Genomic DNA, 18,979 nt, shown 5'->3' with positions numbered 1-18,979 from the left:
GACACAGCCAAATAATTGTGCCACCCACTGCAAATGGATTCATCTTAGGGTAGAATATGTAAATAATTATAGAGTTCTGCATAAAGATAGTGACATTGTAAGATATAGGCAGAGACACAAATCTAGGTGGGGAAATGTTCCTATTGGAGTCTTTAAGAGATTTTAGATGTTGGTAGATGATAGGGTCTGTGTGTGCCCACCTCTACTAATATTACAGTGGCCTTGGCTTTACAAAAGCATTTTTCAGTGACTTTTCATGTTAGTTATAATGGTATAAAAATCTCTTTTTTATGTGAATTGTCATATAAGAGTATGTGAACAATACTCAACTACCTACATGATTACAATTTAAAGTAGAGCTTTTGCAAATATTTGTTGGTCTAATTAGCAGTGCAGGACAGAGAATAAAACATTGGACCCAATTTGTTAGCTTTGAATACAACTCGTAGAGCTGATAAAAAGTTGAAGTAAAAAGTTAAAAAGCACATAGAGCACATTATTACCAAAAAAAGTTATATTCTAATCGGTTTCTGAGACTTCTTTAAAATGAGCTAGATCTAGCCATGGACTGAGGATGGTTGTACACGTAGGAACAATCAGACCCCCTCAAGTCTTGTCTGTTGGCTGCACACACATACAGCTATTAGCCATAACTTTATGACCACCCACCTAATATTGAGCCCCTTTTGTGGCCAAAACAGCCTTGACCCGTCGGCATGGACGCCACTACACCGCTGAATGTATGCTGTGGTATCTGGCACAAACCCATCAGTATCAAATCCTTTAAGTCCTGTATGTTTCAAGGTGGGGGTCTTCATGGATTGGACTTGTTTTTACAGCACATCTCACAGATGCTTAATGGACTGAAATCTGGAGAATTTAGAAGCCAAGTCAACACTTCAAACTCATTGTTGTGTTCCTCAAACCATTCACAAACTTGCTGAAAGAGGCCACTGCCATCAAGGAATATAATTTCCATGACTGGATATACTTGGTCACCAACAGTATTTAGGTGGGTGGTATGTGTCATCCACATGAATGGCAGAACCCAAAGTTTCCGAGTAGGACATTGGCCAAAGCATCACGCTGCCTCCGCTGGCTTGCCTCTGAATAATACCAATGATGGGACTCATTTTTCTCCAACTATTTCCAATATTTGGGCACTAGTCCTCCAAATATTACCACTAAAAGGGCACTAGTCCTCTGAATATTATCACTAATGGGGCACTAGTTCCCTGACTATTTTCAATGATGTGGCACTATTCCTCTGACTATTACCAATGATGGGACACTACTCCTCTGACTATTACCAATGATAGGGCTCTATTCCCCTATTCATCTATATATGGTGCCATATCTTCTCCAGGTATGTGATGCACATGCACCCAGCCATCCACATGATGTAAAAAAAAAACATGATTAATCAGACCAGGTCAGCTTCTTCTATTGTTCCGTAGTCCTCTGATGCTTATATGCCCATTGTAGGCACTTTTGGTTGTGGCCACGGGTCAGCATGGGCACCCTGCCTAGTCTGAAGCTACACACCCCATAGACAACAAACTGCAATGCCCATTTTATTCTGCTTTCAAAATATCAGCTTTATTTGCTGCCTAATATATCACACCAAATTTCAGATGCCATTGTAATGAGATAATCAGTGTTATTCACGTAACCTGTCAGTGGACATAATGGTATGGCTGATTGGTGTATGTACAACTGGATGTCCCAAACATGCATGTTTAGATAAATAGAATAGAGAGGAAGGAGCACAATCAGACATTTCTAGCTTTTATCTTGATGAAAAGCATCATAATTGTGCAAGGTTTTATAGCCTATCCAATCAGTCCCTTGGTATCTGCTGGTTTCCATGGGATAAGAAAGATTTTTTCACCTTATCTATCCGAAATCTACCACTTTGATGACAATACAATTATGTCTATGACCAATACAAGGACCTAAGATGCATAACATCATTATTTACACAACATTCTTTAAACGCTACCTAGGTCAGTCTGACTTACTGCATTCTTATATTTCTGTTTTCACTGTAAGGCATCAGCTCGTACAAAGCAGAAGCACTGACGGGCGCCACATCGAGCCATATTAGCAATGTGCAGAAGCCAGCCTGAGGTACAGTAATTCTTTATTATTAATATGTCGCAGCAGAGGATCAAAGGGCAGTGGGGATCCACTTGAGATTATCCATGAAATAATTCACATCTTCTATACATTAAATAGCTGCCAGAGTCATTGAGTACTTTGCCCTGAACTCCAGGTCATCTTACTTCATTGTTATCCCTCTAAGTTCACAGCTGCTTGGATGTTCTGCAGTTATGAGCCAGTGTTATTGTTAGCCCCAGCACACAACAGTTGGAGAGCCCAGTCTAAATTAAGGAAATGGCAAAGCGATGACATGCTGTATTGCAATATGTGAGACCCTATCAAATTAGTCGAAACCCGCATATTTTTACAAACAGCTTTTGTTAAAAAGGCATCGAAAATATTTCTTATTATCTCTTATATATGCAAAATGATAATAATTAAGGGCCAACGCGTCTATTACAGTGTTTGTGAACAGGGAGACACATTGCAGGATTAACCTCCTGTATCCCTTACATCCTGCTTGAGTCCTGCCAGTATTTAGACTACGTATATACAGGTGCTGGGTGAAAAAACACACCCCAGACTCCAAGTCAAATTGTTCATCTCATTCAGGAATGTTCTTTCTACGGATCCAAAGGCAAAATTAGTGAATGCAACCCCCAATGCTTACATTAATAAATAATAATAAATAATAAATCAATGAACTTTACCCTCTGCATTTAGGCTTAGTATCCTTTGGTTATATCAGAAACAGTTGATGGGTGTGAGGAACATGCTAAGTAACCATTTATTCTACAAACTTATATATCAAACACTTTTATGACTGTTGGGAAAAAGATATACATTGATATACATGATGGACTTTCCCACCATCAGATGATTATTTAACTTAACACACATATTGGTCTTCTCCAAGTGAACATTAATGTCTATTAACCACTTCAGCCCCGGAAGGCTTTGCCCCCTTAACCACTTCCCGACTGGCGCACGAGGATGTACGTCGGCAGAATGGCACAGGCAGGCATATTGGCGTACAGGTACGTCCAATTGTATTTGCCGCCCTGCCATCGCACGTGCCGGTCGGGACCCCCGTGAGTCCGGTTGCGGGTCCCGCAGACTCGATCGCTGCGGGGATACCCACGATTGTCTTACGGGGAGGCTGAACGGGGAGATGCCGATGTAAACAGCATCTCCCCGTTCTGCCTAGCAACAAGCGACACTGTTCTCTGCTCCATGTGATTGGAGCAGAGATCAGTGTTCACTTACACACAGCCCAGCCCCCCACAGTTAGTAACACGCCCCTAGGTCACACTTAACCCCTACACTGCCACCCCCTGATTAACCCCTTCACTGCCAGTGTCATTTACACAGGAATCAGTGAATTTGTATAGCACTGATTGCTGTATAAATGACAATGGTCACAAAAATGTGTCAAAAATGTCCGATGTGTCCGCCATATTGTCCAGTCACAATAAAATGATCGCCGCCATTACTAGTAAAAAAAAAATTATTAATAAAAATGCCCTAAAACTATCCCCTATTTTACCAAAAATATGTAGAAGATTAAGTATCGGCCTAAACTGAGTAAAAAAAATGTTTTTTTATATATTTTTGGGGGATATTTATTATAGCAAAAAGTAAAAAATAATGAGTATTTTTCAAAATTGTCGCTCTATTTTTGTTTATAGCACAAAAAATAAAAACTGCAGGGGTGATCAAATACCACCAAAAGAGAACTCTATTTGTGGGATATAAAGGACATCAATTTTGTTTGTCGCAGGACCGCGCAATTGTCAGTTAAAGCGACGTTGTGCCGAATCGCAAAAAGTGGTCTGGTCTAAAGCCAGCAAAATGGTCCAGTCTGAAAGTGGTTAATGAACAGGCCATTTTTTGCAATACGGCACTGCGTCAATTTAACTGACAATTGCGCGGTCGTGCAATGTTTTACCCAAACAAAATTGATGTTCTTTTTTTCCCCACAAATAGAGCTTTCTTTTCGTGGTATTTGCTCATCTCTGCGTTTTTTTTTTTTTGCGCTATAAACAAAAAAAGAGTGACAATTTTGAAAAAAAAAAACGATATTTTTAAAATTTTTGCTATAATAAATATCCCCCCCAAAAAAATAATAAAAAAAAAATCTTCGTCAGTTCAGGCCAATATGTATTATTCTACATATTTTTGCTAAAAAATTTTTTTGCAATAAGGGTACATTGATTGGTTTGCGCAAACGTTATTGCGTCTACAAAATAGGGAATAGATTGATGGAATTTTTATGTTTTTTTTTTACTAGTAATGGCAGCAATAAGCGATTTGATTTCAGGACTGCGACAGTGCGGTGGACAGATCGAACACTTTTGACACTTCCTTGGGACCGCTGACATTTATAGAGCGATCAGTGCTATAAAAATGCACTGATTACTGTATAAATGTCACTGGCAGGGAAGGGGTTAACACTAGGGGCGCTCAAGGGGTTAAGTGTGTTCCCTAGGTGTGTTTCTAACTGTGAGGGGATGTGACTCACTGGGGGAGGAGACAAATCACTGTTCCTACTTAGTAGAAACACACAATCTGTCTCTCCTCCCCTGTCAGAACAGGGATTTGTGTGTATACACACAAATAAATTCCCGTTCAGGGTCCCGTGCCCATGATTACAGGTGGCCGGTGGCGATCGCGCCCGCCGGCCACGTGCATCGGGTCCCTGCGTGCGCCTACTATGCCTCTTGAAGGAGGCATAGTATGGCGATTTGCGCAGGACAGTCAACCTGCCGCCGTATATGTATGGGAGCAGGTTGGGAAGTGGTTAAAGAAGTTAACCCTCATTGTCAGTCTTCAGGAAAACAGAAGTAAAGGCTTTTTTTCTCAAAGAATAGGAGCAGGTACTCCTCCCTTCTGAGTCAACCCTTGTCTCTGCCCCCTACCCACCTCTGAGCACTGTCCCTTGGTTCCACTCCTCACCCACCTCTCAGTACCCCTCCTTTCAGAGAATACAGAACTAAGTATAATTTTGTGGTGCTAAGTAATTTTTATGGGTTTCATTAATTATAAAAGAAAAGCAATACATTAGATCCTCTCCAGATACATAATACCCCCCCAGTAATAATAGATCCTCCTAACAACAATAGACCCCGCCAGCAACAATAGTACCCCTGAACAACAACAATAAATCCCTGCCAGCAACAATACAGTAGATCTCCTAACAGCCAGCATCAAAAGACCCTTAAGCAGCCAGCAACAATTGGCCCCCCCTCAACAGTAGATCCCTACCAGCAAGAATTGACCCTCTAGCAACATAAGATCCTCCAGCAACAATAGACTCCCCACCAAATGCTAAATACCTTTTCTTATCCGCTGTATATAGCAGTCTTGGGACTTATATCAGTGTCCAGCCCAGCACTGGTTAAAGCTTGTAGGAGGAGCTTTCATTCTCCTCTGACTGTCCTATGAGGCTGCATGACTCCTGACCCTCTGTCTGGACAATGCTGATTGGCCCCTTGCCGGTCACATGCACCCTCCCAAAAAACAAAAACAAAACTCTCTAGCAATACACATCAAACTGAGCATGTGCGGAGTGCCCCCAAGGCTATGTACTAGCATTAGATAGATTGGAAACTGTGGAAAAAGGGAAGGCTCAGAGAAGACAGGATCAAGCAGCCTTTTTGCAGGATTAACCCCTTAGGTTCCACAGTGAGTAAAACAAGCATGCTTTACTGCATATATACTGTTGTGGGTTTAGTGACACTTTAGGAGCATTTCAGAGGTTAGGCTTGTACTGAAAAAAAAAATCTGGATGTTGTCTTACGAACCTTCTGAAAATGGTATTTGGCCTGGCTGTCTTTAGCTGTAACACTTTCTGACTCTGAGTAACTGAAATGCAGCAAGTAAAGTAATTTTGGGAAGAAAAATTGCCACAAAGTTGGAGGGGCTTTTAAACTAGGTGTGGGGGGGGGGGGGGGGGGGGTTCTAAGGAAGTGACAGTCAGCAGTGAGCAAAAGACAGAGGGTAATATTGGAGCCAGTAGTGATAATATAGCCGAAATGTCTAATCCAGGAGTGAATGAGGGGTCAAATCAAAAATAAAGCATGAAAAAAGGAAAATTTAATATGCACCCATACAACACTGAGAGGAGTATATACAAACACTAGAAGCCTAGTTAACAAAATGGAGGAACTGAAGCTGCTATTACATGAGGAGTGCTTAGACTTTGTGGGAATAACAGAAACTTGGTTTGACAGCTCACACGACTGGCTGGCAAATATTCAGGGGTATTCCTTGTATCAAAGGGACAGGGAAGGTAGAAGAGGGGGGAGGGGTGCGTCTATGTATCAAAAACGGTGTAACGGACAAGAGCGACCGTGTGGGTAGATTAGAACTTCAAAGAGAAGAAGTAAGAGGGAAATGGATAGTGGGGGTATGTTTACAGGCCCCCAAACCCAAAAGAGGAAGAGGAAGTAGACCTCCCATCACAGTTAGAAAGGGCAGCGAGGCAGGGAAATGTCATCATAATGCATAATGGCAGATTTTAATTATTCCGATATTGACTGGGCAGAGGGGACAGCTCACTCATTAAAGGCCTGTCATTTCATAAATCTCTTGCAGGGCAACTTCATGTTTCAGTTGGTGCATTCTCCAACTAGAAAGGATGCATTGCTAGATTTATTAATTACAAAAGATCCAAGCCCGATCTCAGATGTGACAGTATAGGACAACTTGGGATCTAGCAATCACAGAATGATCATATTTAGCGTAAATCATAGGAAAAGGTGGCATGAGGGTAGCACAAAAACTCAAAAGTTCAAAAGAGCCAACTTTTCTGAACTGTGCTCAATACTAAAAGACATCAATTGACACCAAATCCTAGAAACATTGAACACAGAGGAAAAATGGGAATGTTTTAGGAACATATTAAACAAAGGTATCACACAGTGTATTCCAATGGGAAATAAATATAGAAGATCGAAGGGTAAACCTGGATGGCTAAACCGTAGCGTAAAAATTCTTATTAGAGAGAAAAAAATGGCCTTTAAAAAATATAAAGCAGAGGGGGGCATTATCAGCATTCTAATGCTACAAAGAATGCAATAAGAAGTGTAAGAACGAAATCAGGGTGGCTAAAAAAGAGAGACACATAGCTGAGGAGAGTAAAAAAAATCCCAAGGAATTCTTTAGATATATTAACAGTAAAAAAAGCGAAATTGGAGCTCATTGAAAATGATGGGAGGGTGGTTACAGATGGCACAGAGACGGCAGCTGTACTAAATGCTTTCTTCTCCTCAGTTTTTACATAGGAAAAGGAGGGGTGTATTGACCACGACAATATTATTAGTAACACATCACATGATATACCCTCATGGCTAACAGAGGCCGGAGTCAAGGAAAGACTAGATAAGCTTAACTCAAATACGTCACCAGGACCAGATGACTTACACCCGAGAGTCCTCAAAGAACTCAGTCGGGGTTATAGCTAGACTATTGTTCCTAATCTTTACAGACAGCATACTGACAGGAATTGTACCAGCTGATTGGAGAAAAGCCAATGTTGTACCAATATTCAAAAAAGGACATAGACATATTCCCGGGAACTACAGGCCAGTCAGCCTAACATCAATAGTAGGTAAATTATTGGAGGGGGTGATAATGGACTATATCCAAGAATTTGCTGATGAAAACAGCATAATTAGTAGTAATTAGCATTGGTTTATGAAGGGTTGTTCTTGCCAGACCAATCTGTTAACATTCTATGAGGAAGTGAGCTGCCATCTAGAGGGGGAGGCCTGCGGATGTATCTGGATTTTGCAAAAGCATTCGATATAGTTCCCCATAAACGTTTAATCTACAAGCTGAGGTCTGCAGGCATGGACCATTTGTGCGTCCAAAGGGTAGTGATAAATAACATGTACTCAGACTGGTCTGGAGTGGTAAGTGGAGTACCACAAGGTTCTGTCTTGGGACCAATTCTGTTTAATTGATTCATAAATGATATAGAGGATGAGATACATAACTCAATCTCAGTTTTTGTGGACGATACAAAAATATGCATGCAAGAAAAAGAGGGTTTTGGATTTCAAATGAGGTAGTCTAGCATGGCTAAAAGATGAGTCAATGTACGAAGACATGTTTTATTCAATACATTAAAAAACATGACATAGCAAAATGAGTACATGCATGGTAAATAAGCATAACAATAACATATTATTAACCATAATTCATAAAAACAATCATAGCAACTTGGAGATGACATATTAAGGTAAGGGTCAATTGTCCATCATAAAAGGGGTTGTTAACCCTCGTGTTTATTCACCTTAATGCATCCTATGCATTGAGGTGAAAAAACTTCTGTCACTGACCAGTCCCCCAGCCCCTCTCCCATTTTACTCACCTGAGCCTGTTCGTTCCCAATGCGAAAACACGCTCTACCTCTCTGGCTGGGGTTCTCAGCTATTGACTGGATAGATGAATAGCAGCACAGCCATTGGCTCCCACTGCTGTCAATCAAGTCCAATGACGCGATCGCTGGGGGGCGTGGCTGAGTCCAGCATTCTGTGTCTATGGACACAAATGCTGGACAAGGGAGTGCACCCCCACGGTAACCCCCAGGGAGAGCGCTTCTCCTAGGGGGTATACTGATGCTGGGAGGAGCCACAAGCGCCATTGGGGGACCCCAGAAATGATGATCGGGGCCACTCTGTGCAAAACAAACAGCACAGTGGAGGTAAGTATAACATGTTTGTTATTTAACCACTTCCCATCCCGGCCATTATCATATGACGTCTGCAGGAGGGATCTCCCATCCTGAGCTGGTGTCATTTCAGGCCGCGTCACTCGGGAGCCGATGCATGTGCCTGGCGGCCACAATGTCCACTGGGCACCTGCGATTGCCCGTTAACAGAGGAGGGACGTGGATCTGTGTGTGTAAACATACAGATCCACGTCCTGTCAGATGAGAGGAGACCGATGTGTTCTCAGTACAGAGGAACACCGATCGGTCTCCTCCCCTTGTGAGTCCCATCCCCCTACAGTTAGAATCCCTCCCTAGGTAACACAATTAACCCCTTGAGTGCCTCCTAGTTTTAACCCCTTCCCTGCCAGTGACATTTATACAGTAATAACATTTGTATAGCACTGTTCGCTGTATAAATGTGAATGGTCCCAAAATGGTGTCAAAAGTGTCCGATATGTCTGTCGCAATGTCGCAGTCATTATAAAAATCGCAGATCACCGCCATTACTAGTAAAAAAAAAAAAAACAATAATAAAAATGCCATAAAACTATCCCCTATTTTGTAGACACTATAACATTTGCCCAAACAAAACAATATACGCTTATTGCAATTTTTTTACCAAAAATATGTAGAAGACTACATATTGGCCTAAACTGAGAAAAAAAATTGTTTTTGTTTTTTAAAAAATTGGATATTTATTATAGCAAAAAGTAAAAAATATTGTGTGTTTTTTTTTCCAACTTCTTCTTTTATTTATAGCGCAAAAAATAAAAACTGCAGAAATAATCAAATACCAACAAAAGAAATGCCATTTAAATTGCGACAGCGCTGAAAACTGAAAATTGGCTTGGGCAGGAAGGGGTTAAAAATGCTCTGTATTGAAGTGGTTGGGGCAACTTGGGAGTGGATGAAATAAAACCATCTAAAAAGAAAATGGTGCATCAAAATTGGCCCAACGCACCTTTCATGATTTCCTACCACATCATCAGGGGCGAGTGCACCAATGTCTGTAAAAAAGCATAAATAAAATGATAAGGTCCAATGTTACACCCAAACACAAGGGAGACTATATACAGTATGTAAAGGAGGTGAGAAATTAACTCATTTCACTAAGTACTTACATGTCAATTAAGTCTAGACCATGTGAACATGAAAACTGGTGGCTGCTTAAAATGTTAATCCCGGGAGATGAGGAAGGGGTCCACAGGAAAGCCGGATGCACATCATGACCCCCAGAGAAAAGGAAACAAGTGATCAAAAAGAAAAGAAAGAAAACCATTTGGGCTCCAATGCTGTAAACGCGAATAAATCCCGTAGATTGTGAATATATAGGGTATATAATATTGTTGAAAATTATTTAAGAGTAAATTTAGCCTAACACCAAGATAAAAGGTGGATACAAATGAAGTGTGGAGTGGAAATAGTGAAAAATGCCATACCTGCTCAGAAGGAAAGGAAGAGTGCAGAGGATAAAAGAAAAAGTATGAAAACCAGCCAATGCTGTCTTTAATCAAACACTGAAAAGCATAGGCAGAAAGCCCAGACAGGTGATTACCTAAAGCTGTGACAGAGAACCATGATCCACAGATTTGTGCAGTATGCTGCCGGAGGCTCTGCCAGGAGAGCTAACATAGTGAAGTGGGGATCTTTATGTGCTCAGCATGAACAAATAAGCTCCTCCCAGCATCACGCTGGCACAGTATGAAAGGAGAGGCCCTCCTACCGGAGCGACCACAGCAGCCTACAACAATTAGATGCATGTGCCCATGTGCTGGCCACGATTGGAATCCCACTTACGCCAGCAACAGGAAGCCCAGAGAGGGCACCGTGTACATGGTGTGGGGAAGCGTGGCGCCGATGCACAGTGGGACTGGCCCGCCCAGTCCCCTGCATCAACCAAAGGTGGATAAGAGGAAAGAGGGAGGGCGCCCAGTGTGCCTTGCAGCTACCGGGTAATGAACTCAGATCAGCCCACCAGAAAGGGATCACAAAGATCTGACAGACATGACCACATATAAAATGTTGCTTTTTATTTTCTTTATGATGGACAGCTATCCTATACCTCAATATGTCATCTCCAAGTTGCTATGATTGTTTTTATGAACATCTGGTTAATAATATGTGTTATTTACCATGCATGTACTCATGGTTCTTCTTTTTCTTGCATATAGATAGGGATGGAGATGTGTGATCCCACACACCGCATTTAAAGTCCCAAACCCCTCTTTTTGTTTCATACAAAAATAAGCAGGGCAATAACTTCACAGCAGGATATAGAAATTTTACAGAAAGACCTGAACAAAATAATGGAGTGGGCAGTTACATGGCAAACGAGGCTTAATGTGGAGAAATGCAAAAAAATGCACTTGAGGGCTAAGAACATAAATGCAAACTACTCACTGGGGGGAGAACCTCTGGGGGAGTCGAGGATGGATAAAGATCTGAGGGTCCTAGGGGAACATAGCATGAAATGTCAAGCTGCAGCTACCAAAACCGACAGAATATTGGCAAGCATAAAAAAGGGATATACTCAAGAGATAAAACTATAATCCTGCCACTATATTTAAACTCTGGTCCGGCCACATCTGGAGTATTTCGCCCACTTCTGGTCACCAGACCTCAGAAGAGATGTGCTGAAGCTTGAGTGAGTCCAAAAAAGTGCAACTAAATTAATAAGGGGACTGGAGGACCTCAAATACGAGGAACAGCTACAAGCACTACATTTATTCTCGCTGGAGAAAATACTCTTGAGAGGGGACATGATAGTGATTTACAAATATCTCAATGGTGTTCCCAGCATAGGAAAAAAGCTATTCAATCTCAAGGGGTGTGAGAGGACACAGGACCACACAATGAGATTGGAGAAATGGTTTAATCTTAAACTGTGAAGGGGATTTTTCACTGTCATAATGTGTAACTCTCTTCCACAAGGGGTGATGTCAGTGAGGAGTATTGATATTTTTTAAAAGACTCTTGGACATGCATCTAAAGCCCCATACACACTATCAGATTTTCTGCTGATTTTTTCCTTCAGGTTTACCAAAACCATGTAGTAGAAGGGCCTGCCTGATTGCATACACATTGAAACTCCTAAGGTTTGTTCTCATATTATATGGTTTTGGTAAATCTGAAGTAAAAACTCAGCAGAAAAACTGATAGTGTGTATGGGGCTTTAAAGAACACAATATAGAGGGATGTGGGAAATTATTATTGACACTGACTCACGTTGACCTACACAGGTTGAACTGGATGGACTGTTGTCTATTCAACTTAACTACTATGTAACTATATGTAATTCCGAACCTCTAATCTCCATATTTGTTCTTGGTCAAGAAGCCATTGGATCAGTGTGACAGACAGGCAACTAGCTTTTTCAGAGGTCAGCAACTGTACAGCTTATATTTCCCTCAGTATGGCTATGCTGTAAAGTAGTATGCGTGTAGCCTAAATATTCACTAGAAATAATGGCATCACTAAAGCTTTCAGTGAACACCTTGATTTAGTGAACCAGTGATTTATTTCACAAGAATCACCATTCCCACTTTGTATAGGCCACAGGGACTCTTAAATCCTTTCAAAGTTTTTTTTTTATTTATTTTTTTGACAACAATCTAGCCACTCAAGATGTATATGTTTGGTTGTCTATTTTGCCATTATTATTTGAACCACTATGATGGAGAGTATTCACCCACTTTTCCATGAAAGTGTACATTTTTGGCAAAAGACTCATTTAACCCCCAGGTCCCAATTAGAGATTACATTTTGGAAACATTAAAAAATAATTGAGAGTGTGGTTTTACAAACTGAAAAATAGTTTTGTTACACTGGGAAGATGAAATGTAGTGTATATACATGTATGCTTGAAATAAAACTACAGCATATTCAGCAAATGAACTAAACTTGCTTTTTAAAATGTAATTTTTTATTACAAATAGAATAGCAAGGACTGTATATCTTAAGATCATTTCAACTATACAGCAGAACATGTAACCCCCCCCCCCCCCCTTTTCCCTCATAATAATGTAAAAGTTTCCTGCAAATATGCATTTTCAGTTATTGGCAATGCTGATACAGAAGCATATATTGCTCTTTCAAGAGCTTGATCAATTTTCTCCTGATTTTCAGTTGTCATTTTATCTATAAATGAAGGCATTGTGTATTTTTGGGAGGCCGTGGTTTGTAACAATTCCTTGCTTGAAGATGCTGCTGGTGAAGAAACACTTTGTGATGATCCAAAAGCAGCAGAAAGAGTGTTTCTGGAATGAGAACTGGATGAAAATCTCCCTGCACTTTCATTATTGTCATCTTTTCATTCCATAAAGTATTTTTAATGTCTTTAGGGCACCTCTGGCATGCAAGGATGTGTTTTTTCATCCTCGTAGCATTTGGAAAAGAATATTTCTTCTCACAGTATTTGCAAATTGCAGATTTGCTCTCGGCAGAAATTGCGCTGTAGAAAAAGCTGAGGAAAAGCAAAAAACTATTTACTGAGCAGACTATAGGGAAACATTATGCTCTGATGATGGAGAACATTAGTAGGAATCATTTAAAGGTTATAAAGTTAAACTGATTTCTCAGACAAATTTACTCTCTTACCTATCAATTAAAGCCTGAGAGGACAGAAACTATCATATACTGTATCCCAACAATCCCCCAACTGTAGGAAGCACAAGATGGAGCCCACAAGCAAACTAAACTGGAGCTTTCCCCTGCAGTGCCCCCATAGTGGCAGAAATGCATATTTTTCTTTTTGGAGAACTACATTGATAAGTACAGTCTTATTAGAACTGTATTCCAGGATTTGCTTGTCTTCAGCTGAGAAAACTTGCATTAGTTTAAGACTTTACATAAAATCTCAGAAATCTTTCATTAACCACTTAAGCCTGGACCAATTGGCTAGCCAAAGACCAGAGCACTTTTTGCGATTAGCCACTGCGCCGCTTTAACTGACAATTGCGCGGTCCTGTGACGTGGATCCCAAACAAAATTGTCGTCCTTTTTTTCCCACAAATAGAGCTTTCTTTTGGTGGTATTTGATCACCTTTGCGGTTTTTATTTTTTTCGCTATAAACAAGAAAATAGTGACAATTTTGAAAAAAAGCATTATTTTTTAGTTTTTGCTATAATAAATATCCCCAAATAATATATAAAAAAACAATTTTTTTCCTCAGTTTAGGCTGATATGTATTCTTCTACATATTTTTGGTAGAAAAAAATCACAATAAGCGTTTATTGATTGGTTTGCGCAAAAGTTAAAGCATTTACAAAATAGGGGATGGTTTTATGGCATTTTTATTAATAATTTTTTTTTATTAGTAATGGTGACGATCAGCGATTTTTATTGTGACTGCAACATCATGGTGGACAGATCGGACACTTTTGGCACGATTTTGGGACCATTCACATTTATACAGCGATCGGTGCAATTAAAAAATGCATTGATTACTGTGTAAATGAGACTGGCAGTGAAGGGGTTAACCACTAAGTGGTGCTGTAGGGGTTAAGTGTTTCTTAGGGAGTGATTCTAACTGTGGGGGGAGGGGTTGTGTGTGACACAACACTGATCACCGCTCCCGTTTACAGGGAGCGGTGATCAGTGACATTGTCACTAGGAAGAATGGGGAAATGCTTGTTTACGTTAGAATTTCCCCGTTATTCCTCTCCGTGAGATGATTGCTGGTATCCCTGCGGACATCGAGTCCGCGGGACCCGCGATCTTGCTCACGAAGCGCCCGTGCGCGCCCGCAACCCGCCTCTTAAAGGGCAACCTACAGGTACATGATTCTGCCTGTAAGTGCCCTTCTGACGCAGTATATCTGCGTGAGGCGACCGGAAGTGGTTAAGGTCTTCATTATATATAATTGAAATGCCATATCGTAGATATAGTATTTATCTTTGTTAAAAACATATTCCATACTTCTTTTTTTTTATCTTTTCCAGAAAAAAACAAAAAACGCTTTTAAAAAAAAAGAAAAAGATTTTTTACCCAATTTTTCCATTTTTTTTCCTGGCCTTCCCATCTCTAGACCCAATAAAGGTATCTTGCTGCATTAACAAGAGCATGATACCAGCACTTGCGTCCTAAAATGCCCACTTTTATTAGAATGAGAACAATGGATGGCAGACTGGAAGGGTTTAATATAAACTGGAAACCTCTTTGACAAATCTCAGACCTCAGCTTTATTGACTTCATCTTGTAATTCCATATGATCCCCGATGACTTAGAATTCTCATAGACACATGGCTTATAAGAATGCATGATGCATTGTGGTGGAGGTGGTAGAATATATTCTTCTTAATTCATATGATGAATATAATGTATATGTTAATAATATGATTTCATAGAAATTGCATTTAGAAGATACATACATCTCTTCATCATTTCTTTGTATACAATACCCACAGGCAGACATGTAAATGTCAACTAGATGTAGTATAAAAATGACCAACTGTATTTACAATAGAGGCAGACCACTTGTGTCTGTTACAGGAGACAGGCTCATATTCATTTTATTTACCAAGCCTTGCTTAATTTGTATTTTCCTACATAGGATTTATTGCCAGGTGGATGTTTTTTTACCATTAATAAACATTGCGCTGGAAAAGCCTATGTCTCACAAGTGACATTTAGGGAGATGTAGTGCTGAAATGTCTCTTTGTACCACAGGTCAGGTTTCTTATTGCTTTTAAAGCTATGCCAGTATATTGGGTGTCAACCGAAAGCTTTTCTTCAAGGTAGCATTACAGCACATCATTTTCTGACAAGAACATGCTCTATATTGTATACATCTGTCTTTAAATATGTGTGAGCATGCATATGTGTGTTATTGGGCATTCTTTGCAAATTTAGGGTGGCTTCCTGACTACAAAACCCACCAGCGAGTTACACCCTGATTTTATTGGCAATATAGAAATTGCATCCCCAGCTTTTTTCTGCATGTACGCATGCTGGTGAAATTTGGTACTGCAGCTTGTTTAGTCAGGTAGGATATTACTCTGTGTGTCTAGTGTCATGTAAACAAAAGCTGGACTGGGTTCCTAAGTAAATGAAGATTTCTTTAAAATCCCTTGTACTTGCTGTTGATTTTTCTGCATTCTTTCTTTTGTCAGTGGCTAGCAAGACTGTGAAAACGAAAAAATGAACAAGTAATTGGTCTGTGAAGAATAAAGCAGAGCTTCAAGAGTGTGTAAACTAACATGAAAATGACTGTGCCTACAAAAAACAACAGCGTTCCATAATCTGATTTGTAGATGAATGCAAAACAGAAAGAACAGCTATTTGCAGCAATAAGAAGAATGTGAATCCTCTACGTAGTTGTGCAATTTCAACAGATTTACCTGGGAATCTTATTTGATTAAAAACTACTATGCTCCAAAATGAGCAGTTTTTAAATTTAGACATGAAATAGTTCACATTGTTCCCAGTGCTATCAAACAGCTCAGGCCCAGAGTGCAGGTGGACATCTTTTTTTTGTATTTTTCTAAGGAAAAGTCTCCACTACTACTATATAATAGTATTTTTTTGGACTGAGCCAATTAAGCAAAGTGATTGCAAAAAGCTATCCAAGGACTTGCTGGTTAAATTCAGCCTCTTATATCCATTAGGTGGATTTGTAGACTACATTAAAGAAGATAGGTTTGGAAGTTTATGTCTGTGCTCACATTTCTACCTTGCTGGTTGAACATTGCGTAACATAAAGGGAGTGATTTCCTAAGGGCTTCTTTATATCTCTCTGTAATATTTCCATTCAATACTTTCTTGAGGTGATTGTAGCCATATTAGTGCACTTGCAACAGAAACAATTGAGTACTGTCCGTGATACTTTTTTTATTTGCACTAACATACTATTTTTCAGGACAAGCTTTCGTGGGTATTTCCCCTTCTTCAAGGTCAGTACTGCTAGGACTTAGGAGAAGGGAACATACCCCAAAGGCTTGTCCTGAAAAATTGTATGTTAGTACAAATAAAAAAAGTATCACGGACAGTATTTAATTGTTTCCTTCAATACATTTAACACTATGAAGCTCCATTCACCAGTTTTGTGTACTTTGGTGCTCTAAACAGAAGTGCACTGCATTCCTATTGGTTTCCCCATATTACTCCTATTGCCCAAAAACATTTCAACCTCTTGGTATTTCTCTGGTATAAATGAATTATGAAATCAGACTGGAGCAGCTTTTACTGGAAATGCTAGGTTGATTTGCTGTGGCTTGGTTCTGTGCACCACTTGGACCAATGCGGAGTAAGCGGAAATGTACAAATACAAATGAATTACAGTGACTTCATATCAAGCAACTTAGTCTGATGTTTCAATCAGAAAAATGAAGTTCCAAAGCAGGCATCATCTGCTGTGATATATCTAGTCTTCTGTTAACCCATAAAACACACAGATTGCATATATGGTATATAAAACAACTTTAAATAAAACAAATGATAATAAATATGTGTATAAAAATCAATAGCCAATAAAATACTGGAGTGTAACAAACTGTTTTAGGTCATATACTGTTAAAAATACCTACATGACTCTCTAAACATTGCATATCACATCATTATACAGTACATATGGCTCAGTCTCTGAAAAGAATAGAAGGTTCGCTATGTATGTTAAAAAAAAAAAAACTAAAATCTAAAAGGGGACAATTACCGGTATACTGAATTTTCCATCTTTGGAGTAGTAACCCCTGCCTTGGATGGAATGGAATAGAGAGGTCAGATGCATCTAAGGAAAGACCTATAGACATGCTAAGGGATATTAGTTATTAAGTATTCCAAGAATTCCCTTGTTCCTATAGTGCAAGGTGTTCCTCCACATGGATCCTACAAGTGAATCCTTCCCATTAATGAACAAAAACTTACTCCAGTCCCCTTATTGGATATTGATTGTTTCATACATATTTAGCATTGCCCCATTGGTAGTCTGTATAAGCCCCTTAGTCAGGGATTTTTACAAAGTGTAATACTTACTGAATTTTTGTGAGAAGCCTTGGCCAGCTTTGACATAACAAAAAATTAATATTTCCATTTAGCTTGAATAACTATTAGCAGCAACAACATCTAGGCTAGTATAAAACCTGTAGTAAATCATTCTCAAATCTTCTACAGCACTCTTACCATGATGTATTTTGTTGTAGTTATGCAGCTAACATCCGCATATCTAAATACAATGGTGTGATGGGCACCATAAAAAAAATTACTGTGACAAGCAAAAATATGTTTTTTTTTTATTTAAAATGTGGTCTAACATTATTGGTAGTTGGTGAAATAATTGTAGAGTGGTAGCAGCTGGTGAAACATCAGTCATGGAAATAGCAAATATCTTTTCCTGCTTTACATGTCTTCAACACTTTGTATATAAAATAATTGAACCCGTCATACACTTTCCAGCCTTGTTATTTTGAATATGTTGCCTTGCTTTACAAAATTTTATTGTAGGAAAAGCAAACCAAACATTTTATGAACGTTATTAAAAGTGAAATTTGGACAGAGATAATATATATATATATATATATATATATATATATATATATATATATATATTTGTTTTTTTATAAACAATACAAATATCATTCAAGCATATTTAAATTCAAAAACAGATATATAATATATTGCAGCTTACCAGTCCTTAGTTATGGTGTCTGCATTAGTGTTATTTCTAAGGCTTTATTTACCTTATGATTCCGCTAGTAACACACATCCTGGTCTACGGGTGGACAAATGTTCCCTCACGGTATCTATAACAGAACAGCATTACACCCTAGGGCAGAAAGGTTAACATGGTGGGTGGTATTTTGTATTTTACACATATAGCACAATGCTAAGGTATAACAGTCAGCAGAAGCAATTGAACTTTAAATGGATTTTTAAATACATTTTGTGGTTTTACCTGAGTTCTGTCTACATTTTAACTTGTAATTTTTTACAGGCCAAGGACATAGACAACTGTCAGCTAAAACACACAATCAATGAAGGCCTTACCCCATATAAAAATTTAGAATCCATACAGTGCAACATAGTAACGTGTCAGGTGATAATCAAAGCATAAATATGTAAAGAAAGTCCAAAGTGACATATTCCAGTGCAGAAAGGATAATTAGAGATGACATTAGTGCCAATCCACAACCACCCTCATTTGTGAGTACCCACCACCAAAACCG

At 39.3% G+C, this 18,979-nt stretch overlaps 1 protein-coding gene across 5 annotated transcripts in view; it reads left to right on the top strand.

The window, feature by feature from the left end:
• Positions 1–18,197, top strand: part of EGF (epidermal growth factor) — a 198,747-nt gene extending 180,550 nt beyond the window's left edge. For 4 of the 5 annotated variants that reach the window (XM_077476717.1, XM_077476715.1, XM_077476714.1 and 1 more), the window contains 2 exons: positions 2,053–2,130; positions 15,932–18,197. In XM_077476717.1, coding sequence (XP_077332843.1) covers positions 2,053–2,107 — 55 coding nt within the window. In that variant the 3' untranslated portion in view covers positions 2,108–2,130; positions 15,932–18,197. The remainder of the gene's footprint in view (positions 1–2,052; positions 2,131–15,931) is intronic. The other variant, XM_077476716.1, reaches the window with a different exon arrangement.
• Positions 18,198–18,979: the final 782 nt, after the last annotated feature.

Source organism: Lithobates pipiens, unplaced genomic scaffold (genome assembly GCF_037356315.1).
Source record: "Lithobates pipiens isolate NorthernLeopardFrog02 unplaced genomic scaffold, aLitPip1_a1.2 Scaffold_13, whole genome shotgun sequence".
Lineage (NCBI taxonomy): Eukaryota > Metazoa > Chordata > Amphibia > Anura > Ranidae > Lithobates > Lithobates pipiens.
Note: the sequence above shows the minus strand (reverse complement) of the source record. Positions and strands in the feature narration are given on the sequence as shown.